Source organism: Cucurbita moschata, unplaced genomic scaffold, assembly GCF_002738365.1.
Source record: "Cucurbita moschata cultivar Rifu unplaced genomic scaffold, Cmos_1.0 Cmo_Scf00032, whole genome shotgun sequence".
NCBI classification, from domain to species: Eukaryota; Viridiplantae; Streptophyta; class Magnoliopsida; order Cucurbitales; family Cucurbitaceae; genus Cucurbita; species Cucurbita moschata.
Genome location: NW_019268548.1, coordinates 652,421 through 673,578, shown reverse-complemented (window position 1 = coordinate 673,578; position 21,158 = coordinate 652,421). Strand labels below are relative to the sequence as shown.

The following is a 21,158-nucleotide window of genomic DNA, read 5'->3' as shown; positions in this document are numbered from 1 at the left end:
CTAAATGCCAAACGGAGAGAGAAACCATGAGGTTCACGCCATTATATCCTTCCCCAAAATAATTGTATACAAAGGAGCAACTAAAAGAACGATAAAGACAATTACAGCTACTGATATTACAAGCCAATTTTCTCCTAGCTTTGCTTCACTTTCCCCAAACAACCCTCTGTTGTTTTGCTATATAATAGCTGCTCTCAACTTTGCCTTGTAGGGTTCCTTCCACAAAATACATTTCTGCGTCCAAAAAACCCAAGCATAACTCGAACAGCCATATAAATGTACGTTAATAACTTGAGGGATTGATAAGAGATAAGAGATAAGAGAACTCACAGCAGACACCCACGCTGTGGCCTTTTCTTTTCTTTCTGTTTCTGTGGTGGCTTGATAACCATCCTTATTGCTGCATCGAACACTGCTTTCACATTCTGCAATACCAATTAAACAATCCAAGTCGAACCACATGAACACTAATCCTAAGTTCTATGCTAATTATAATAGCTTACGAATTTGCAACATGTAAGGTAAAGAATGTTGTGAACTGATTACCTGCTGTGTTTTTGAGCTGCATTCAATGTAATATGTGGCACCAATCTGTTTACGGAGTTCCTCGCCCTGATTTAATCGAACCATCAATATTAAGACTTAAAATTCAGCATAACCATGAGGTAAAAGCAAGCAGTGTAGTTTCCTACTCTCCCCTCCCAGCATATCGAACTAGAAAAACAATCACCTGCGAAGTGGTTACGGGCACCAATCCGGGATGATCAGCCAAATAGAATTTGTCCTCTCGAAGATCTAAGCAACGAGAACGATCGCGAGTTAATCCAAGATTGTTGCATTTAATTGATAGCATGTACGGTATAGGAACACAATAAATCATTTGCATCAATAAGTTGAAGAGTCAAAGAGTGAGCTTTGTGAACAGAAAATGAGTTTGGTGTCAAAAGGTATTAAACAATCAGCTAAAACAGAGCCAATGGAGCATAATAGAGTATCTACCAAGAACCCAACTACCTCTCCTCTTTAAATGGCCGTGCTTAGCTGCACTTGCACCTGCACCTGCACCTGCACCTGCACCTGCGCCTACTATCTGAATTATTATTTGGCCCCCTCCAAACATTTTAACTCGTCTGCAAGTACATAGGCTGGTCCTCCTCTCAATAATTCGACCATTGAAAGCATCACCTCTTTATAAATATCTACCCCATCCCACGAACAAACAACATCCTAACACTAGGTCGAAGTGACGACAACGTTCTTCTCTGATTAAGTATCATTCCATTCGGAGGTCTGAACCGGGACCCTGGTCTAAACTCTAAACTCTAAACTCGCATCCAAAACCACAAGGGCCCGCCCTTCGGAAGCATTCTAAACAAAGACAAGGGGGGTTCTTGTCAAAGACTTTCCTGTTTGCAAGCATTCCTACTTTAGTCAACCTCTTCTCAACTCCTACCTCCTTTTCAACAAATAAAGGAGATAATATTTGCTTTGGTTATATCTAAATCTACTTCATTTCAACTACTTAGACTAAACAAAGGAAGTTTGAAACAAATGCACTAATATCAGAAAGAAGATGGCCTACCCAATTTGGTGCCAACCAACACCACCGGGACTCCAGGTGCATAATGTTGAAGCTCCGGAATCCACTAACCATGAGACATTCCAAGTTACAAACGTAAAGATGATAGAGCTTAGGAAAAGAAAAGGCTTAGATTTAGTCACCTTCTTAAGTACATTTTCGTAGCTCGCCCGGCTAACCAACGATAAGGCGAGGATGAAAACATCAGCTCCTCTGTAGCTCAATGGCCTTAACCTATTGTAATCTTCTTGACCTGTATGGCATTACAACCAAAGCCAGGTTTTAGAGTCTAAAATTCAAGGCTTCAATTAAAGCAAGCAACAAAGAGGGTGTACCGGCTGTATCCCAGAGGCCTAAATTGACTGTGGTGCCTTCAACCACCACATTGGCACTGAAGTTATCAAACACCGTGGGTATGTAATCCTGATAACACACAATTGATTATGTTTTCTGTTGGAAAAAACACAGGCAATTATGATCATAACACCAAGGCAGGAGAGGAAGCAAGAACCATTTTGAATTAGAATACAAGAAAGTAAAAGAAAGCCTCAAGAAGAAGAACTGCAGGGGAATTGGAATTGGAGCACAAAGTTGATTAGCAGTACAAGATTAGAAGATGAAACTACAGAACAAAAAGAACCCAGAAAGGAGACGAATGTTTTGATTAAAAGAACAGAACATACAGTGGGGAATTTGTTATTGGTATAGCATATGAGCATGCAGGTCTTCCCCACAGCCCCATCTCCGACGGTGACGCACTTGATGAACCTTGAAGCACTGGAAGCCATTGAATAAACCAAAACCCAGATGGGAACAACAAATTCGAGAGAGAGAGAGAGAGATAAAGAAGAAGAGGAAAGGAAAAAAGGGTCGCAACAGAGAGAGAGAGAGAGAGAGCGGTAAATCACATGAATCTCACTTATTCACTCTCCCCTTCCTTCCCCGTTGTTTTCATCAACAACAGATGCCCTTTTGGGTTTCATTACCCAATCAAAAGGTTTCTAGTTCCAACAAACAAACCCCATTATGCTTCTTCCACCTATCAGATAAGTTCAAATCTTGAAGGGTTTTTAGGTTTATAATTTCTTTTTTTTTTTTTTTTAAATTGTTTTACATCTCTTCATATATATATACACATATATAAGTAGGGATGTGAGCGATTTTGTATTATTGGTATTAAATTAATTTGAAGGCTAAAAAGGTGAGTCTACGAACAACTAATTTTCAAAATTATTGGGAACTTTCGGTTGAAGAAATAAGTAAAGATTAAGTAAACATAATAACTATGCCTCACCAGAATTAAAAGGAAAAAAACAATAATTTTTTTTAATAAAAAAAAGGAATAATCATGCAAATGTGGCCCTTTGGATGAGTTGTGTTGCCAAAGTTTTGATTTTTGTTTTCATTTAAAATTATACCTGGTCTGGGCTCCGCGGGAGAATTTTGGGCCAACTTCAAAACCCTAAATTGGTTGTGGAATATGGATCAATCAGATTCAGGCCCTTGGACTTGGAGGATTTCTTCAATGATCAGCAGTGTTCATCCATGGATTTCAACCATTTCTGATCCTCATTAATCCACTTCCCAAGTAGTCACGTTCCGCCGCCGCCGTGCTGGAGCCCATCCTCCGCTATTCTTCTTCGGCGGCCGGCGGTCGATGATTGCGTGTTTCGAAGTTGATCTGGCCGGAGAGCTGCCGATTCAAATAATCTCTTGCATTGGTTCAATGTAAAAGATCGACCTTCCTCTAAATATTAGAGACAAAATTTTGGACTAAAGTTGGGCTTGAAATGATGGGCTTGAAATGTAAAATTGAAAAAGCAAATACTTTAATTCAAAATTTGGGAATAGTGCTTATGCGTTGCGTAAATCATGGGCATCTTCCTTTATTCCATGGCATCATGGCTAACACATAATGTTGCCATAATGGGTAGAGATGGATGGAGGTTATGGTCGACAGTGAAGCCTTGGACGGCCATGCCAAAACCTGGATAGGCGGAAGCAAAAGGCAAGCCCCCACTTTCCAACTCCCAGAAAACCGATGGGGTCCGAAATGGCAATGGTTTTGTTATGTTATGACAGAGAAATTGAGGCCATAACCCCACAAAGCAGAGCAACCTTTACCTTGCCTTGCCACGTAGTTGCCTCCTTTTTCCAACATCTGCACCGTCTCGATTCCTCCTCCCCCAATTTCATTCTCTTCTCTATAAATCACCCCTTTCCCCCCTTCCTCATTTCCGGTCGGTTCACGGGACTCTCCGTTACCCACTTCAATTCAAGCATCGTCCTGTGAAACGGGCTTCCTTCTCTGCTTCTTCTAAGGTACGTTCATACCAATTTTTCACAGATCTTCACATTTCTTGCTCTTGAATCTTCTTCTTCTTCTTGCGTTGCTTAACTTATGAGGGGTTCCTGTTTTAAATGAGATCCTGCAAATTGGGTCTGTTAGTGGAGGATACGATCTAGCATTCTAGTTGCCCTTTGTCGTTGTGATTAGCATTCATACCCACCAGCCATTTCCTTGTCTGATCATATGCTGATCACCCACCAGGCCTTTTATATTTCATTTTATTAGCTCTCGGATTGATGTTTGCGCATGAACATTAGAAGCAGGCTTGTTTTGGATTGGAGATGCATCATTTTGAATGATATCAGATCCTTTTCTGCCATTTGTTGAAACTGGTTACTTACTTCCACTATGTCTCGAGATTTTCATGTGTAAACTTCCTAGCACATGGATGCCCTGTACTATTTATTGTTCATGAGGCAACCAAATCCATATGAACAAACACCTGCAAATCTTGGATACTTTCATTTGCTGTTCCTTTTGTTTCGAAGCATGTAGAAATATATAGAAATATGACTATCTGTATCAACTTTCCAGATCATAACGTTGCTGATACTTTGTCAAAAAGTTTTTAAATCTCTTTTTAATATAAAATCAGGCAAGTAGAACCTCGAGGTTTGTCTGTATTTGTGTATGGGATTGATTCACTGCTTGGGTTAGGCGAAAGCTCGGCCATAGCGGTTGAGGATTATTGGGAGTGAGTCCCACGTTGATTAATTTAGTTGAAGATCATGGGTTTATAAGTGAGGAATACTATCTCCATTAGTACGAGGCCTTCTGGGAAGCCCAAAACAAAGTCATCAGAGCTTATACTCAAAGTGGAATATCATACCATTGTGGAGAGTCGTGATTCCTAACAATAGCTGCCCCGAGTCTTTTTCACTGTGTACTCTAGTAGTAACTTCTAATGTTCAAGCATATGGTTTTGTGGCAGATTTTGGAAGTGCAGCTCGCTCGTTCACGATGTCATCTCCAAGTAAAAGGAGAGAAATGGATGTCATGAAATTGTAAGATAGATACCCTTGTTATTTATCAACATTTCCTATTCCTATTTGAGTCATTCGTTATCGTGGTTGTTCTATATGGTCTTTGTGGATGACTGTTTATGAGCCTTTCGACAACCAAGGAGACGCTATGTTGAATATGAAAATGATTTACTTACTAGTACTGCAATAGGTTAGAGGAAAGTAACACGTGTTAACGATGCTCACGAAGTTCTTCTATTCCACGTTTTACCTGCAAAAAGAATATCAAAGTTTTGTAGACACAATCATCTGAAGCTAGTTAAGTTCCATGGTGTGTGTTTATAGTCCTTGAACATAGTGATGATTGCAGCGAGCTGTAACCAAGAGTGACCATGGCAGCAAAAGTAGTGCTTGTCGTGTTGTTGCTATGTTAACTAGAAAACATATTGATCATGCTCGCCTAGAACTGCCCAGCATTGTGGTGATTTCAGGCTTAAATTTGAGTATTGCTCACTGTTATGGCTGTAGACCATTAGAATAATGGCCATGCTTGAAGGTGCGCTATCTCTTACGTTACGTTGGCTTGTGTTGTCCAGGATGATGAGTGACTACAATGTGGAGATGATAAATGATGGACTAAATGAATTCAATGTGGACTTCCATGGTCCCAAACAAAGTATTGCTCGACTTTCACCTCTGTCCAATATGATGCATTTCGTAGTCGTTCTTGTTTGGCAGTCTAAACCGAATTTGTTTATGTTATTTGGAGTCTCCTGAAAATTTATCCTTGAAATGAGGTGTTTTTCCACTGCTTTCGTGTGTAATTCATGGACACTGTTTCACTTAAGAGGTGCAGCCTGTTCCTAAAGAGTATTAATCCATGAAGTAATGTTTCACATAAGAGGTGCAGCCTGTTCCTAAAGAGTATTAATCCATGAAGTAATGTTTCACTTAAGAGGTGCAGCCTGTTCCTAAAGAGTATTAATCCATGAAGTAAGTTAAGTATCCTTGATTGATCCTTGCAGGCTTATACGAAACTGGCGTTTGGAAAATTCGGGTCGAGCTTCCTGATGCATATCCATATAAGTCTCCTTCGATCGGTTTCGTGAACAAGATATTCCACCCAAATGTTGATGAACTGTAAGGAACTGTATTTTCCTTACTAAACAAACCATCAAATGGTATCTTACCCAAGTATTTAACCTGCAGATCTGGTTCTGTGTGCTTGGATGTGATTAACCAGTCTTGGAGTCCGATGTTCGGTAACTACCCATCGCCCCCATCCTCGCTAAACCTCAGTATTTTGTGCTTATCTGTTCTGTACTGAGACTCATGGTTGTGTTGATTCTTACCTCAGATCTTTTAAACGTTTTCGAGGTTTTTCTTCCTCAGCTTCTCCTTTATCCGAATCCTTCGGACCCGCTTAACGGCGACGCAGCATCGCTTATGATGAAGGATCGGAAACAGTATGATGAGAAAGTTAAAGGTAAATCTTTCTCACTGTGTGAACAAAACTTAGATAAATGATAACTCAATATCAATATCAACGTCCATGTGGGTACAGAGTACTGTGAACGATTTGCGAAGAAGGAGAATGACATTAAATGCACATCAGAAGACGAGAGTGAAGAGGATGAAATGAGCGATAACGAAAGTGGTTCAAGCGACGACGACAACGTTGCTGGACATGCCGATCCCTAACGGGAAGGGAAGGAAAGATAAGGCTAGGCATTATATCATATCAATGATTTCTTCTTCTCCATTTAGCAGCAGCAACTGAATTTCGATGTTCGGGTTTCTATGTTTCGACTGGTTTGTATGATTATAGTATTGAAAATGGCGAACGTAAGTGTTAGATTATTCGTAGATTTTCATTCAAATGTACGAGCAGACAGTCCAGTAGGGGACATAAAGATTAAAGCAGCAACCTTACAATACTTTTATCAGTTAATCAAATAGACTACATCAAACAGAATTGTTTCTCTCTGCCTCCCTACTTGCATAGATATATACACATATATATACATACACATATATATACATACATATATATATATATATATAATTGTTTGGTGTCTGAATTTTTTGAAAGTTAAAAAATTGACCAAAATTTGAAGGGTAAATTTGTAATTTAACTTGTTACAATAAAAACTAATGTGAAAAAGAAAAAACAAAAAGGGAGGGAAGAAAGGAACGCTGGGCGCATTGACGGACACTCACCCGAGTCCCGGCGTTTCTTCCTCCCAAGCATCACTTCACCAAACCTGCCTCGCCACTAAATTTGTTGAAGGGCTGTCGGCGCGACCATCTTCCGGCAATGGGTCAGCCGGAGAGATCCACCTTAAGGGTCTCAAACGTTCCCGAATCCGCCGTAGCCGAAGACCTCTTGACCTTTCTCAAGTCCAAATTGGGTCCCGACTCCGTCTTCGCCATCGAAATCTTCACCGAGCGAAAGAACTGGAAATCGCGCGGCTCTGGTCGCGTACAGTTCACCACGCTCGAGGCCAAATCCAAAGCCCAGTCCCTCTCCGTTCAAAACAACCTCGTCTTCAGCACCCACAACCTGAGATTCTCCGAGACCAACGATGACATTATTGTGAGGCCAATACACGGCAGAAACAGGACCGAGAACGGGGTTTTGCATGTGGGTTTTATGCTGAAAGAGGATCACATGAGTGTTTTGGAGTCTTGGGAAGGTGTAAAAGCTTGGATTATGCCGGAGAGGAGGAGGGTGGAGTTCTGGATATGGCGCGAAGACGAGTGCTATAAGCTTGAAGTGATGTTCGAGGAAATTCTCGAAACTACTGGATATTGTTTAGGAGATGAGAAATTGAACGCACTTCTCCTGAAGGTAAATTCCCACAATGGCCATGGCGATGATTTGATTTGTATGCACCTCTTTCACTAAATCTTACGATGAATCAAATTCTTGCTTGTTCTTGCAGCTCAAATATGCGCCGAGAATATATAAAAAGATTTCTGGATCAAACATGGCTTACAAATTCAGCAGCAGTCGCTACCGTCTATGCAAAGAAGAACATGATTATCTTTGGATTCGGACAACAGAGTTTTCTTCTCTGAGATCAATAGGTCAGTCCACTTCCTTTTGTTGGGAAGTTGAAGAAGATTTGCAGGCTTCAGATATGTTTTCTAGTTTCCCACTTTACAGGGAAACTCCAAAAGATATTACATTAGAGGATGGTGGAGAATTTGGCTCTACCTCGGAGGCTGTTCCTCTGATAAAATCTGGGTTAGTTTCTAATCTAGCTTATGAGGTTCAATATCAGCTCAATTCCTTAGTTCATATGCAGAAAATTAGCCTTGCTGCAGCCAGCAATGATCTGATTGATTTCCTTAGCACTTTAGGTACTGACACTGCGTTGAATATACTTCAGAGGTTACATCAGCTGAAGTTCATATGTTATGATCCCTTGTCGTTCCTAAAGACCCAATTACATGTTCTGAAAAGGAACTGCAAAGTTCTTCCTTCATTGTCTCAAAAGAGGTTGTCGAATAATGTGATGAACTGCTACAGAGTTCTTGTCACCCCATCAAGAATTTATTGTTTGGGACCTGAGCTTGAAACTTCTAATTATGTTGTGAAAAACTTTGCATCATATGCTTCTGATTTTATGAGGGTTACTTTTGTTGAAGAGGACTGGAGTAAGCTTCCTGCAGGTGCCGTTACCACGAGTATACAGCGTGGCCTACTCTCGAAACCTTATAGAACTGAAATCTATCACCGAATAGTTAGTATTCTTCGAAATGGAATTGTTATTGGAGCCAAAAGGTTTGAGTTCTTGGCCTTCTCAGCTAGTCAACTCCGATCGAACTCTGTTTGGATGTTTGCTTCGAGCAACAACTTGAAAGCAGAAGAAATTAGACAGTGGATGGGCTGCTTTGAAAAGATTCGTAGCATCTCCAAATGTGCAGCTAGGATGGGTCAATTGTTCAGTTCTTCCACTCAAACTCTTGTTGTTCCTACTCAAGATGTTGAGATTATACCCGATATCGAAGTGAATTCTGATGGTATTGACTACTGCTTCTCAGATGGTATCGGAAAAATTTCGCTTTCATTTGCAAGGCAAGTAGCTGATAAGTGTGGATTGACTCACATCCCTTCGGCATTTCAAATTCGATATGGTGGATACAAAGGTGTCATTGCTGTCGATCGTAATTCCTTTCGTAAACTATCTTTGCGTGATAGCATGCTTAAATTCGAATCGAAGAACAAGATGCTCAATGTTACCAAGTGCAGCGACTCCATGCCTTGCTATCTAAATCGAGAGATCGTTACTCTTTTGTCAACTTTGGGAGTGAAGGACGAAAGCTTCGAGGCACTGCAGCAAGAACAACTACATCTTCTAAGGAGAATGCTGACGGATAAAGTCGCTGCGTTGAACGTCTTGGAAAATCTGAACGGTGCTGATTCTAATAACATTCTGGTGCAGATGTTAAACCACGGGTACGAGCCTAATATTGAACCGTACCTCTCAATGATGCTTCAAGCACACTATTGGAACCTGTTTTCTGATTTAAGAAGTAGATGTAGAATATTTGTTCCAAAGGGCCGGATCCTCCTAGGCTGCTTGGATGAAACTGGTATATTAAACTATGGCCAAGTTTATGCCTGCATAACCTTGACAAAATCCGAGCTTCGGGACAGGAACCAGAACTACTTCCATAAGATAGACGAGACGAAATCCATATTGCTCGGGAAGGTTGTTGTTACAAAAAATCCATGTCTTCATCCAGGAGATGTAAGGGTTCTTGAAGCTATTTTCCATGTAGAACTAGAGGAGAAGGGATTGGTGGACTGTCTTATATTTCCTCAGAAAGGAGAAAGGTACACTTTTTTTGTAGGCTTCATAAACATAGCTAAAATTTATTCAATACTCTGCCACTGTTGAGTCTTTTTTGCAGGCCACATACAAATGAATGTTCTGGTGGTGATCTTGATGGAGATTTATATTTCATAAGTTGGGACGAGAATCTGATTCCGCCCAAAACCGAAGCGCCGATGGACTATACGGGACGGAGGCCACGTATAATGGATCACGATGTAACACTAGAGGTATATGAAACAATCAAATATACATATTATGCCATTTGAAATTCAGAGCAGAAATTTATCCTCCGGTTTGTTGAATCATTGAAATTTACAGGAAATTCAGAAGTTTTTTGTTGATTATATGATCAATGACACATTAGGTGCCATTTCGACTGCACATTTAGTTCATGCAGACCGTGAACCGAAAAAAGCCCTAAGCTCGAAATGTTTAGAGCTGGCTGCGCTGCACTCCATGGCAGTCGATTATGCAAAAACCGGAGCGCCAGCGGAGATGCCTCGAGTTTTAAAACCTAGGGAGTTTCCAGATTTTATGGAGAGATTTGATAAACCAATGTACAAATCCAATAATGTACTAGGAAAACTCTACAGGGCTGCGGTTAAGACGATGGAGCAAGAAAGGTCAAGACTTGTGTGGACAGAGGAGACTGCTACAGCAATTTATGATCATGATCTTGAAGTGGATGGCTTCGAAGCCTTCCTTGAAACAGCTGAAAGTTTCAAAGTCATGTACATTGAAAAAATGAGCATTTTGATGAACTACTACGGGGCAGAGTATGAAGATGAGATATTGATGGGCGATCTTAGAAGTCGAGCATCGTATCTGCAACGTGACAATCGCAAGTACGGCGATATGAAGGATCGGATCTTGCTTTCAGTTAAGTGTGTACGTAAGGAGGCCAAAGAATGGTTCGAGAATAGCTGCGCCCCACATGAACACAAGATGATGGCTTCTGCATGGTATCATGTAACTTATCACCCTTCTTACTTCAAACAAGATATGTTCTACTTTAGCTTCCCATGGATTGTACATGATGTTTTACTCAACATTAAGGCAATGAACTCCAAAAGACGTGAAGCAGAAAAGAACTTGTAGCTCTACCTGTTTGTAACCCAAACATGTCATTAAGCTTCTATCTTTCTATCTTTCTGAATCTAACAGCAATAACAATTTCCTTTGTCGTTTTGTTTCCTTTGACCTCCCACGTTGACTAATTAAGGAGTTAATCATAGGTTTATAAATTCATCTCATCTATTCGTACGAGATCTTTTAGAAAAATCAAAATCAAAATCATGAGAGTTTATGCTCAAAGTGGACAATATCATACTATTGTGGAAGGTTGAGGTTCCTAACATGGTATCAAAGTCTGTAACTTAGTTATATCAATAGAATCCTCGAATGTCGAACAAATGGTATACTACTTTATTCGATAACTCTAAAGAAGGGTCATGCCACACCTTAAATCTGAGTATTGTGCCTTCCACAAAAACCCAATCTCATTGAAAAGGAGGGGAAGAAAGTGTCAAACATAGCCCACTATTCAATCCATACAACGACAATACATATACAAACATTATACGGCTTTTTATTACACCCACTTCAGACAAGCAAGTCCCCAAATCAATATTATTATATACTATGAGGACATAATTTAATATAAAAGAACATATATTTTTTTTTTTTGGAAAAAGAAAAAACCCCTCTAATTGTATTGTACACTGATCCCATTAAAGGAAACCCCAAAATTAATTGAAACGTATTTACTTTTGAGAGTAAAAAAAGAAGAAGAAATCTACTGGGGGAGGTGGTGGTGGGCCGACGATGTCACATGTCACCTAGCTCAACGTTGGATAATAACAGCACTAAACACGGCGTATTTTAGTAGAATCAACGCACCTTTACGCGACGGTAGATATATCCTTCCCAGTTGTTCCTCCGGTCTTCAACGGCGCCGGTATTGAAGCGTAACGAGCAGAGAAGTTCCGATACCCATTGAAGTCGTCATTATCGTCGTCTAATTCCCCAATCTGCCTCGAACCTTCATCAAAATTCATAGCGTAACTCAACGGATCGTATTGAAATTTCCCAGGCCTACCAGCACCAGCACCACCGTTCCGATTCCGGTTAAATCGGCGAATGAAAGTCTTCCATCTCGGTCCAGCGACTATCTCAGACCACTCTCGGATCTTCAATATAACCCTAACGCCTCGCGCCCACCAGCGCCCCTCGCTGTGAACCTGCGACGCCCTAATCCTCTCCCACCATGATGGCCCGACGGCTACCGCACGGCGAAATTCCAAGCACGATAACCGGAAACAGCCGCACCTGGTGGTCGGCAACAAAGAATTGGAATTATCCACTTCGCAAGGAGGAGGCTCTTCTGCATCTGGATACGCCATTATCGGACTGTACCGATGGGTTCTGTCAGCAGTTTTATGCGCCACAATCAAAATGAAACTGAAACCAGCTTAGACCTGTGTGACCGGCCACTTCCGGTCACCAAAACGGATTTTAAGCGACTAACCGACCCAAATACCACCGGGAGTAACCATTCATTCGAGTTTATCTACTGACGTTGGAGCGGTTGTTTGGAGGGAAGCGGGGATTCTAATCCGGTGTTCCAAAAGTAGGATAAAGGTGGGACCGATGCTTCGTTGTACCCAATCACTAAATCAAGATGGGTCCCACTTTTTAATCCGACATGTCGTCATCCATTTCGCACTGACTTATCGTGGGACCGATGCTTCGTTGTACCCAATCACTAAATCAAGATGGGTCCCACTTTTTAATCCGACATGTCGTCATCCATTTCGCACTGACTTATCGTCCTTGCCAGCTGGTGGGTAGCTTATTAGCTACTTCGAGCGACAGGACGTTTTGTTGTTGTATGCATTGTATATTTGTTTTAAACATTTTGCATAAGTTATTTTCGAAAATGATTTTAATTTCTAAGAATTCAAATATATTATTAGAAAAAAAAATGGAATGGAAAATCTTACTTGTTATATACAAACAAATCCTAAAATTAATAAAGATTTATAATTTATAATTAAAAAATAAGAATAAAATTAGGTTAAAAAGAAAAGAAAAGAAAGGTGAGAGACTTACTGAAAGCATCACCAACTTTGTGACCGTAGAATACACCTGGCAAGGCCATGGAGCCTTTGTGTTGGGTTGAAGCAATCAGCAAGGAGAATACACCTTCAACAAGCAAATCATTGCATTCTTATTATAATAATTCAAACACCTTATTAAGTAATAATCACAAAGACCAACAATGAACTTGAACTATGAAACAATTTGGTGGCTGTTAGGATTGTGAATCCCACTCCACCAACCACTTTCATGATACAAAAATATTTTTCTCATCTTCCAAGATACTTCTCTTCTTTGATCTCCAGAATCAACGGCTCATTTTCATGTGCAGATGGAAAAGAGTCGATTCCAGATGCAACTGCGGTGGATGTTCATCCTTGATTCAACACAAGGATTATAATGCATTTGAAGAAATAATTTCAGTACAATTATGTGTTTTTGAATGCTTTCTAGATTATTGCTTTGCATCTATTCAGATTTTCAACCAAAAAAAGGGAGAGAATTATCAGAATTGCTTTCATCGATCTAGCTTCCGAGTACAGTCGAGCAATGCGATACTTCAGTTTGGTTAATATATCCTACCTCAGATCCAAAAGGTATCTGGTTGCTCATCAATGGCAGGTAAGTGCGAAATTTCATGCGTGTTCATGCTCTGTTATTCTCTCGGAAAAGGGGGAAAATGGAAAACATGAGCCCTAAAAGGCACATCGAAAGATACGCAAAATGAACGGCGAGAAGAAGAAGATGTTCCGTAACGAGAAACCATGGAAACGATTTTAAGGGAGAATAATTCGTATTGGAATGCGCTACCAAACTGAAATCAAGAACACAGACGCGATTCATAAAAAAAGGAAGAGAAGGAACTCACTGAATTTGATTTCCAAAGTGACGAATGAATTCCCCGAGCGCTTACTGCTAGTGATCATCGGGCAATTGTAAAGAAGACGATGGAGAGGGCAAAATCAATCGCCATTATTCATTTCCAACAGAAAATCGTGAAGAAATGAAAGGAAGTCGGATTCTTCGATGAATGGGAAATTCATTGTCCCGCCAATATTTGAGCAAAAATGAACAAGAATTTCTTATATAGAACAGAACGGTTACCTGAAAGAACAATGAATCCTTAATTGAACAAAAGAAAGGCTTTGTAAAAACATGAACCCCTTTATAAAAAGAATGATTGTTCTGTAAGAACTAAACCAGTTCATCAATTGTACAAAGCTATGGCTAATTATAATTTGTATCTGAAACCTGTTCTTCACTATATCTGTCAAAAAGAAGAAAAAAAATAATAATAATAAATAAAGAAGAAAAACAACTTTATACCATTCCTAGGTTCCAATGGATCTTGTTCTCTGCTACTCTCCAATCCGGGAGAAGGCGAAGAACGAGTATCGTGAAAGCAGTTATTTACACCACCAAACCAACTTAACTCTAGCCAAGCAATTATCTTCCTGAATATGAATCCGTTGGCACCAGTGACTGTGGCAAAGAATCAGGTATAGCCGAAACAAGCCCGACTCCGTAGAGGTTGGAATAAGAGAATCAAGTGAAACAAACCTTCCCAACATGACAACTCTTGCTTAATGCACGTGCAAGGACGGATTGGATCTTCCGCATCAAACATCATCCTCGAACAAAACAGGAGTTTCAAAACTCGATCTCAGTTTACGGCTACTAGAACAGTTGGCCAGGCTTTGAAGCAAGGTCAAAACATCTGCGGTATCGTCTAAATAGTATTTGGCTTTGCTAGGCTTTTGTCCCACAGTACAGGCAAATATCATCGGGGGCGTAGCAAGGGATAAGCTATAGCTTCTACTCAATATGCTCTCGAACATATCTTCATCGGATCGATCGTCTCCAATGCACATCACAAAGTCGGGTGCTTTATCAGAATTGACCATTGTGGAAAGAACTCTTTCAGCAACTAATCCTTTAGTCACACCCTGCAAACAATGACACAGTAGCAGTGATGACGACAATTGCTCAGCCTCCACGAGATGACAAGGAAAAGGTGAGCCGAAGCAGTAAGTACCTGTGGTTTTACTTCGACGATCTGCTGGCCTCTTTTGACGACTACGGGTTCGTTAGCAAGGACGTTTTCAAGGTGGTCCAAGAGCTCCATGGCCTGACACGAACCAAAATAAGGATCCGCGTCTTGATAGTGCCATACCAAGGCACTATCCTTGGTCTCTATGTATGAACCATCGGTTGCCTCAGTGTATAAGTTCATCACAGGTTCTGCAATCCTTTTCCAGTCGAAGTTTTCAGCTAATGGACTAACTTCCCAATCAGAGTCCCTATTCCACCTACAAATAAATCAAGACCCCATATGAGAATCAGACCTGTTTGATTCGACTAAACGAAATAAGATTACATGACGAGGAACGTAATTGGTAGGTTAAGTTTGATACCTCAAGTAGTACCCATGTTCAGCGGCAATACCTAGATTCTTACACGAATCGAACCATGAACCGAGGGAAACTTTCCCCCTGCCACTAACAATAAACACGGTGTTCTTTGGATCCGTGCAAAGGTTGTTGATGATAGAAATGACTTCAGGTGATGGGGATTTGACCACCAAAGTTTCGGAAACCACAGTCCCATCATAATCCAAAAATATCGCTCTCCTAGAAGCATTTCGGTATGCAGAGCCAATATGTTCAATGGAAAGCTTCCTGAAACTTGGAGAAAGTGACAAAATTCTGAAACTTAAACCTAAACCAATGCCCCAGCAACGTTTACTGTAGTGTTCTTGGCATGCTCGCTCCAAATCATGCAAGAAACTGCGAGCCCAGTAAGCAACATCGTGAGAGTTAACGTATCTGTAATGCTTTTCGTGCCTCAGTTGCTTCTCTAAAGCAGGCATGGTGACAGCTGCATAAAGTGCATCAGCTACAGCGTCAAAATCCCAGGGGTTTACCCTGACCGCACCACTTAGGGACGGTGAACAACCTATAAATTCCGACACGACAATCGTGCTGGTACGAGGCGAACTGGGGGAGACTTCCAAGACTTTATCCATTTTTGAGGTTCCCTGTCGACAAACAATGTACTCATATGGAACTAAGTTCATACCATCCCTGAGAGCATTTACAATGCAGCACTCCGCTGATACGTAATATGCAATCTTCTCGTGAGGAGGAATAGGATGATCAATCAAGATTACAGGTTGATAGCCCGGACAACCAAAAACCTTGTTAATCCTTTCGGTTATCTCATAAGTTTCCCTTTTTGCTTCTTGTACATCATTCCCATTGCTCCGTGCTGGATTTAGAATTTGCACCAGAACGACATTGCCCCGTAACTCTGGATGCTGGCTCAAGAGCTGTTCCATAGCTAGTAACTTCAGACCTATACCTTTAAATATGTCTATGTCATCAACACCAAGAATAAGTTTCTTTCCTTGGAGATTTTCTTTGATTTCCTTGACCTTGATTGAAGTCTGTGGTTGGTCTAATGCAAATTCAAGTCGACCCATATGAACCCCAACAGGCAAAATCTTGATGTATATTGTACGGCCAAAATACTCGAGCGTGAGATACCCTCGTTTAGATTCATACTCCAAACCAAGCAGCCTACTACAACAAGATAGGAAGTGGCGAGCGTAATCAAATGTATGGAAACCTATTAGGTCTGCATTAAGTAATGCTCTCAGAATCTCATCTCTAACAGGAAGAGTTCGGTATATTTCCGATGAAGGAAACGGACTATGAAGGAAGAATCCGAGCTTGATTCGACTGTAGCGTTTCCTCAAAAAAGTAGGGAGAACCATAAGGTGGTAGTCATGAATCCAGACATAATCTTTTTCTAGATTGATTACCTCCATAACTTTATCAGCAAACCTTTTGTTAGCCGAAAGATACGCTTGCCAAAGACGTCGATCAAAGCGGGATCCATGGTAAGGGGAAATTGGCATCATGTAATGAAAAAGTGGCCACAAATGTTGCTTACAGAATCCATGATAGAACTGTTTCTGAAGGTGCGTAGGAATGAAAGTCGGTGCGCAGTTAAAGTCCTCCAGTAGTTTCTGAGAAATCTCGTCTTGCTCCCGGACATCAACATCAACCTTTAAAGATCCGACATATATAACATCAACATCAGGTGAGAATCCATCCTTCAGCTGAAGCAGAAGCGAATCCTCGTCAAAACTGAAGTTCCATTGCCCGGAATCTGTATCCTTCTTAGCATGAAGAGGAAGAAAATTTGCCACTATTATTTTTCTCCCCTGGCCTTTCGACGAGGAAACTTCCGAATCCTTATCGGAAAATATCCCGGGAGCAGTCAACACCCGTGGAACGGTTCTTGGTGTAGGAGGAAAATCCAACATATCCGAAGACGATAGCTCTAACAAACTCAAGCAAGAACTTGACAGCATGGCAGTAAGCAATCAGATCGTTCCAATCGATTGATTACCGATCGACGTTACAGACACAGAATAATGAACAAATTACTCCTGATTACCTACCAAGAACCTGAAGGAAAACAAAATGTAGCAAAATCTCAAACCTTCATTGTTCTCTTAATGGTTGAAACAAAGAAGTCCCCTATATCTACACATAACCACAGCCAGACAACTATGAAGATTAGCCTATAAAACATGTCTCATTTCAAGTTTTGAATAAATTGTTGAAGCACGAAATCAAGAACTTAACAACTCCATTATATTATCGTCTAAACAGCTCAACTAAACAGAAGAGAATATGGAAACCCTCTTGATATTTGAAGGGCTAACCGTAGAATCAATCCTCAAAAGGGCCAATTAGAATGCAGGAAGATCCAGAGGGGAAAAAAAACGGATAAAGAAGAAAAAAAATTGGTTGTTATCTGATCCAAGTTTTTATAAATCTAAACCGACAAGATGAATTTAAAATTGATACACAAGATAAGGACAAATGTCAAATGGAAATGCAGTTATCCTTATCCTTAAGTTACTGAAATATTGGGTAAACGAAAGTATATAATAATTGCAATTCACTTTCTTGTAATCGGTTTTAGGTTGAAGAATAAACAAATCCCTAATGTTGGATTTCCAGATCATTCATCCATTCATTGATTCATTCATTGATTCATTGATTCATCTGTTTGTTTCCTGGGAAAAGAAGAAGAGAGAAATCCAGGTAATGAAGAAAACGAAAACAAGAACAGAACAGAGTACCTGAAGGGAATGAAAACAACACCTCTGGATTGATGGTTCCGCAGACGATGGAGAAGAAGAGAAGCAATGAAGAACGGGGAAAAGGGTGTGGGTAGGTGGAGGAGAGAAAGGGAATGGATTGAATCTAATTTGGAGGGGTTTCAGGGAAGCGGAAGAGAGGGAAGAGACGCGGCATTACAGAGAGAAGGAAGGAATAAGGAGGGGGAGGAGGAGGGGGAGGACGGGTTTGGAAAGTGAAATTCATCAGAGGGTTAGGTTGGAAAGTTGGAGAAGATTTGAGAGAGATTTTGTGGGTAAGAAGAAAAAATGGAAATGGATAAAAGGGAATTAATGAGAAATTTTATTTTATTTTATTTTATTTTATTATTTATTTATTTATTTAGAGGTTCCGTTTGGGGATTTTTGTCAAAATGCATTTGTTTGTTCAACCAAGGAAGGTGGGTTTAAAGGATTCAGATTTAGACCCACAAAGTCAATAAAGAGACGAAGACCAACACAACCACCCTCTCCTACGTTCCCCATTTCTTTTCCATAAATGCCCTCCCTTTTCCTTTTAATTACCATTATATCCTTTTTCTTTTTTTTTTTTTTATTTATTTATCATATTTTCAACTAAAAATATGTAAACAATGGGAAGTAGCTTCAAAGATACACAAACATATAATTAAAACATACATTAATTTTAACTGTTTATTTTATTGCTTTAAAAGACAATTTTTATTTTATTTTATTTTATTTTTACTTTTTGTTTCAATTGAATCCTTGCATTACTAAACGTTAATAAAATGGGCATACAATAATTTAAAATTAATATTTTTTTTATGGGTCAAATTTTTTAAATAATAAATCATTGTAGATCCAGTAAATTTCTACCTACCCATTCTTATGGAATAAGCAAGTCTTTAATTTTATGGATAAGCATTTAATTTAATGGATAAGTATTAGGGTTTTTTTGGTCAAAATAAAATTTATAATAATGTTAATAAATAATCCAAATATTTAGATGCATACAGATAACTGTATTTATAATATATACAAGCAAATTACAAAAATAAATAATCCCTTTTATTTATAAATTATTATTATTAATTTTAAATAAAGTAGTCAAAAAATGCGGGAAATTGCGTTCACATTAGGGACGAAGTTGCCGGGGAAAAGGGGAAATGAGTGAGATGGAAAAAAGACCGAAATGAGTCTCTTTTAATTTTTTCAATAAAGTTTGAATTTTCCTTTTTTTTCTTTTTTTAAATTAATTAAAAATAAACAACGTTTTTTTATTTTATTTTAAATATTTAAATTATTTATTTCTTTGATCATATCCTTCCAATGCTTGACCTCTGTTTGTTTCCCGAGAAAATAATATTAAAATTCTTCTGTTCAAACCTTCAAACAAAGACCTGCCTAACCTTAATCCCTTTATTTCAACCTTTTTTTTTTTATTTTTTTTTTTTAACATTTGTTTAATAATTGTAATTGCCCATTTAGATACGTTAAGTTAAATATATTATTTAATTCTCAATATTCATCCCGTGTTGAAGCATTCTATATTTAAACGTTTTAAAGGTTTTTGACTGATTTTGTCATTTATATATTTATTCTCAAATTAATTAATATTTTATATTTTAAATTAATAAATTCAACCAGCTTATTGGATCCCACTGACACTAAACATGATNTATTTTGAACAAATAGCTTTCAATATTTTGTCCCCTCAACTGTTTCGTAATTTCGACTTACAAACCCTGACAACTGATCTGGCTTTGAAAATGAAACCTTAGTATTGTATAATATTTAGCCCGCACATAATTAAGACTTGGTTCCGCTACTTCCAAATATTTAAGTGAATTAAGCCCATTGACTAGAAGCCATACCGTTTTTTAGTTGCATCATGGGTGGTTTTCTTTTCAATTGGTTGCTTTTCAAAAGGAGGGCAGCCATCACGTTTCCACCACACCTACAAGTACATTTGGGATAACGTTTAAGCTATAAAATGGTTATTGCGGAAAACAAGAATATGATAAGCAGGACTCACCCAATTATTTTCACGTTCTAATATATGCTCAATCTTCTGAAGAAATTCTTTCCCTCTTGGCGGTGTCACCTCAAGCAACTTCTTCACACGCTCCTCACAAGATTTAATTTCTTCTCTCTAAATTAAAAAAAAAAAAAAAAAAAAAAAAAGATTTAGGTTGCCGGTAGCCAAACACGAGGCTACCCCAGTTTTCACATTTAATTAATTCCGTTGGGAAGCGGCACGCGGCCGCTCGACCACGCGCATCCCACGCCATTTTACCAAACTATCCCTTTCATTCATAGTAATCATAGTAATCCTTCTCTCTTCACATGCATGGTTGAATAAATATGAAGACTTAGAGACTACAAATTCAAAATAGTCAAACTATCCCTTGATATTTGGGTCACGTTGGAGCTAGTGTTAGACCAAAGTTCAGTAACCGACAATTTACATGTGTTAGAGAGTGTTCGTAATCTCGAAAATTGTAATTATGGAGGATAGGATTATTAATGTCATACTCCTTTATCTACATCTTAAAGATAAATGGTAAGTCCAAGTGGAACACTATTCTAATTAAGGTACGATCGATTTGGTAGGACACATGAGTGACACCAAACTTAACATATAAATAGTTTCGTAAGTTTAAACATCAGCTCAAGCTAACCACTTACAAACGTTGTCTGTTTTTGCTTGTTACATACTGTCATCAACCTCACAGTTTTAAACGCGTCTGCTAAAAAGATGTTTCTACACCCTTATAAGAAATGTTTTATTTCCCTCTCCAATTGACATGGGATGCTTCGATACCATTTGTAACAGTTCAAGTCTATCACTAGCAAATACTGTCTGCTTTAGTCATTTGTGTATTACCGTCAATCTTACAGTTTTAAAATGTATCTGCTGGAGAGAGGTTTCTTTGCCATTGTCGAAAATATTTTATTTCTTGTCCAACTAATATGAGATCTAATATATACGCGGCGTGAAAAATCAAGCATGACAGATGATCCAAAGATGTGTAAATTTAAATATTATTTTGTATTTTTTATTTTATTTAAAGGGAATTGAGAGATAAGAGAGAGTGGCAGAAAATGTAAATAAAAAGAAAAGGGAGGGTGGAATATGGAGGGAATTGGATGGGGATAGAATCTA

General features: G+C 39.2%; 5 protein-coding genes and 1 long non-coding RNA gene across 9 annotated transcripts; 2 read left to right on the top strand and 4 right to left on the bottom strand.

Annotated features, from left to right (window-relative positions):
* Nucleotides 1-13: 13 nt before the first annotated feature.
* Nucleotides 14-2,634, bottom strand: LOC111429861 (rac-like GTP-binding protein ARAC8). Its single transcript, XM_023065917.1, has 8 exons — nt 2,263-2,634; nt 1,915-2,002; nt 1,723-1,832; nt 1,583-1,646; nt 731-795; nt 547-612; nt 331-425; nt 14-234 (listed from the first exon to the last, which is right to left on the bottom strand). The coding sequence occupies exons 1-8, from the start codon at nt 2,365-2,367 to the stop codon at nt 195-197; spliced, it is 633 nt and encodes a 210-aa protein (XP_022921685.1). The 5' UTR covers nt 2,368-2,634; the 3' UTR covers nt 14-194.
* Nucleotides 2,635-3,671: 1,037 nt separating this feature from the next.
* Nucleotides 3,672-6,866, top strand: LOC111429862 (ubiquitin-conjugating enzyme E2-23 kDa-like). 3 transcript variants are annotated; one of them, XM_023065922.1, is made up of 8 exons: nt 3,672-3,901; nt 4,525-4,623; nt 4,861-4,933; nt 5,488-5,567; nt 5,917-6,031; nt 6,101-6,153; nt 6,249-6,377; nt 6,456-6,866. In XM_023065922.1, exons 3-8 carry the CDS (start codon nt 4,890-4,892, stop codon nt 6,590-6,592), a joined length of 558 nt encoding a protein of 185 aa, XP_022921690.1. In that variant the 5' UTR covers nt 3,672-3,901; nt 4,525-4,623; nt 4,861-4,889; the 3' UTR covers nt 6,593-6,866. The 3 variants fall into 3 exon arrangements, with proteins under 3 accessions (XP_022921690.1, XP_022921689.1, XP_022921686.1); XM_023065921.1 differs by lacking the exon at nt 4,525-4,623 and having other exon boundaries at nt 3,674-3,901; XM_023065918.1 differs by lacking the exons at nt 3,672-3,901; nt 4,525-4,623; nt 4,861-4,933 and adding an exon at nt 5,288-5,381 and having other exon boundaries at nt 5,444-5,567.
* A 192-nt stretch (nt 6,867-7,058) lies between these two features.
* Nucleotides 7,059-10,932, top strand: LOC111429858 (RNA-dependent RNA polymerase 2). The gene is made up of 4 exons (XM_023065911.1): nt 7,059-7,742; nt 7,837-9,737; nt 9,815-9,965; nt 10,057-10,932. The coding sequence occupies exons 1-4, from the start codon at nt 7,209-7,211 to the stop codon at nt 10,834-10,836; spliced, it is 3,366 nt and encodes a 1,121-aa protein (XP_022921679.1). The 5' UTR covers nt 7,059-7,208; the 3' UTR covers nt 10,837-10,932.
* A 315-nt stretch (nt 10,933-11,247) lies between these two features.
* Nucleotides 11,248-12,648, bottom strand: LOC111429865. The gene has a single exon (XM_023065926.1). The coding sequence runs from the start codon at nt 12,138-12,140 to the stop codon at nt 11,640-11,642; it is 501 nt and encodes a 166-aa protein (XP_022921694.1). The 5' UTR covers nt 12,141-12,648; the 3' UTR covers nt 11,248-11,639.
* Nucleotides 12,649-13,981: 1,333 nt separating this feature from the next.
* Nucleotides 13,982-18,289, bottom strand: LOC111429859 (probable alpha,alpha-trehalose-phosphate synthase [UDP-forming] 9). Of its 2 annotated transcripts, XM_023065912.1 has the most exons (4): nt 17,996-18,289; nt 15,252-17,312; nt 14,873-15,146; nt 13,982-14,783 (listed from the first exon to the last, which is right to left on the bottom strand). In XM_023065912.1, exons 2-4 carry the CDS (start codon nt 17,213-17,215, stop codon nt 14,457-14,459), a joined length of 2,565 nt encoding a protein of 854 aa, XP_022921680.1. In that variant the 5' UTR covers nt 17,216-17,312; nt 17,996-18,289; the 3' UTR covers nt 13,982-14,456. The 2 variants fall into 2 exon arrangements, with proteins under 2 accessions (XP_022921680.1, XP_022921681.1); XM_023065913.1 differs by lacking the exon at nt 17,996-18,289 and having other exon boundaries at nt 15,252-17,319.
* Nucleotides 18,290-19,876: 1,587 nt separating this feature from the next.
* On the bottom strand, nt 19,877-20,145 carry LOC111429964. Its single transcript, XR_002708251.1, has 2 exons — nt 20,028-20,145; nt 19,877-19,949 (listed from the first exon to the last, which is right to left on the bottom strand). It is a non-coding gene; the product is annotated as an uncharacterized LOC111429964 (long non-coding RNA).
* Between the last annotated feature and the right edge of the window lie 1,013 nt (nt 20,146-21,158).

What these genes read in the sequence shown, in the direction of transcription:
- LOC111429859 (XM_023065912.1), bottom strand. Translation starts at nt 17,215, where the DNA reads ATGCTGTCAAGTTCTTGCTTGAGTTTGTTAGAGCTATCGTCTTCGGAT. An exon ending in GAACATGGGTACTACTTGAG is followed by an intron (nt 15,147 to 15,251) that starts GTATCAAACTTA and finishes ATTTATTTGTAG; the next exon opens with GTGGAATAGGGACTCTGATT. An exon ending in TCGTCGAAGTAAAACCACAG is followed by an intron (nt 14,784 to 14,872) that starts GTACTTACTGCT and finishes CATTGTTTGCAG; the next exon opens with GGTGTGACTAAAGGATTAGT.
- LOC111429858 (XM_023065911.1), top strand. Translation starts at nt 7,209, where the DNA reads ATGGGTCAGCCGGAGAGATCCACCTTAAGGGTCTCAAACGTTCCCGAA. An exon ending in TGAACGCACTTCTCCTGAAG is followed by an intron (nt 7,743 to 7,836) that starts GTAAATTCCCAC and finishes TTGTTCTTGCAG; the next exon opens with CTCAAATATGCGCCGAGAAT. An exon ending in TTTCCTCAGAAAGGAGAAAG is followed by an intron (nt 9,738 to 9,814) that starts GTACACTTTTTT and finishes TCTTTTTTGCAG; the next exon opens with GCCACATACAAATGAATGTT.
- LOC111429862 (XM_023065918.1), top strand. Translation starts at nt 5,319, where the DNA reads ATGTTAACTAGAAAACATATTGATCATGCTCGCCTAGAACTGCCCAGC. An exon ending in CACCCAAATGTTGATGAACT is followed by an intron (nt 6,032 to 6,100) that starts GTAAGGAACTGT and finishes TTTAACCTGCAG; the next exon opens with ATCTGGTTCTGTGTGCTTGG. An exon ending in GTCTTGGAGTCCGATGTTCG is followed by an intron (nt 6,154 to 6,248) that starts GTAACTACCCAT and finishes TTCTTACCTCAG; the next exon opens with ATCTTTTAAACGTTTTCGAG.
- LOC111429865 (XM_023065926.1), bottom strand. Translation starts at nt 12,140, where the DNA reads ATGGCGTATCCAGATGCAGAAGAGCCTCCTCCTTGCGAAGTGGATAAT.
- LOC111429861 (XM_023065917.1), bottom strand. Translation starts at nt 2,367, where the DNA reads ATGGCTTCCAGTGCTTCAAGGTTCATCAAGTGCGTCACCGTCGGAGAT. An exon ending in ACGAAAATGTACTTAAGAAG is followed by an intron (nt 1,647 to 1,722) that starts GTGACTAAATCT and finishes TCTCATGGTTAG; the next exon opens with TGGATTCCGGAGCTTCAACA. An exon ending in GTTGGTTGGCACCAAATTGG is followed by an intron (nt 796 to 1,582) that starts GTAGGCCATCTT and finishes CTCGTTGCTTAG; the next exon opens with ATCTTCGAGAGGACAAATTC.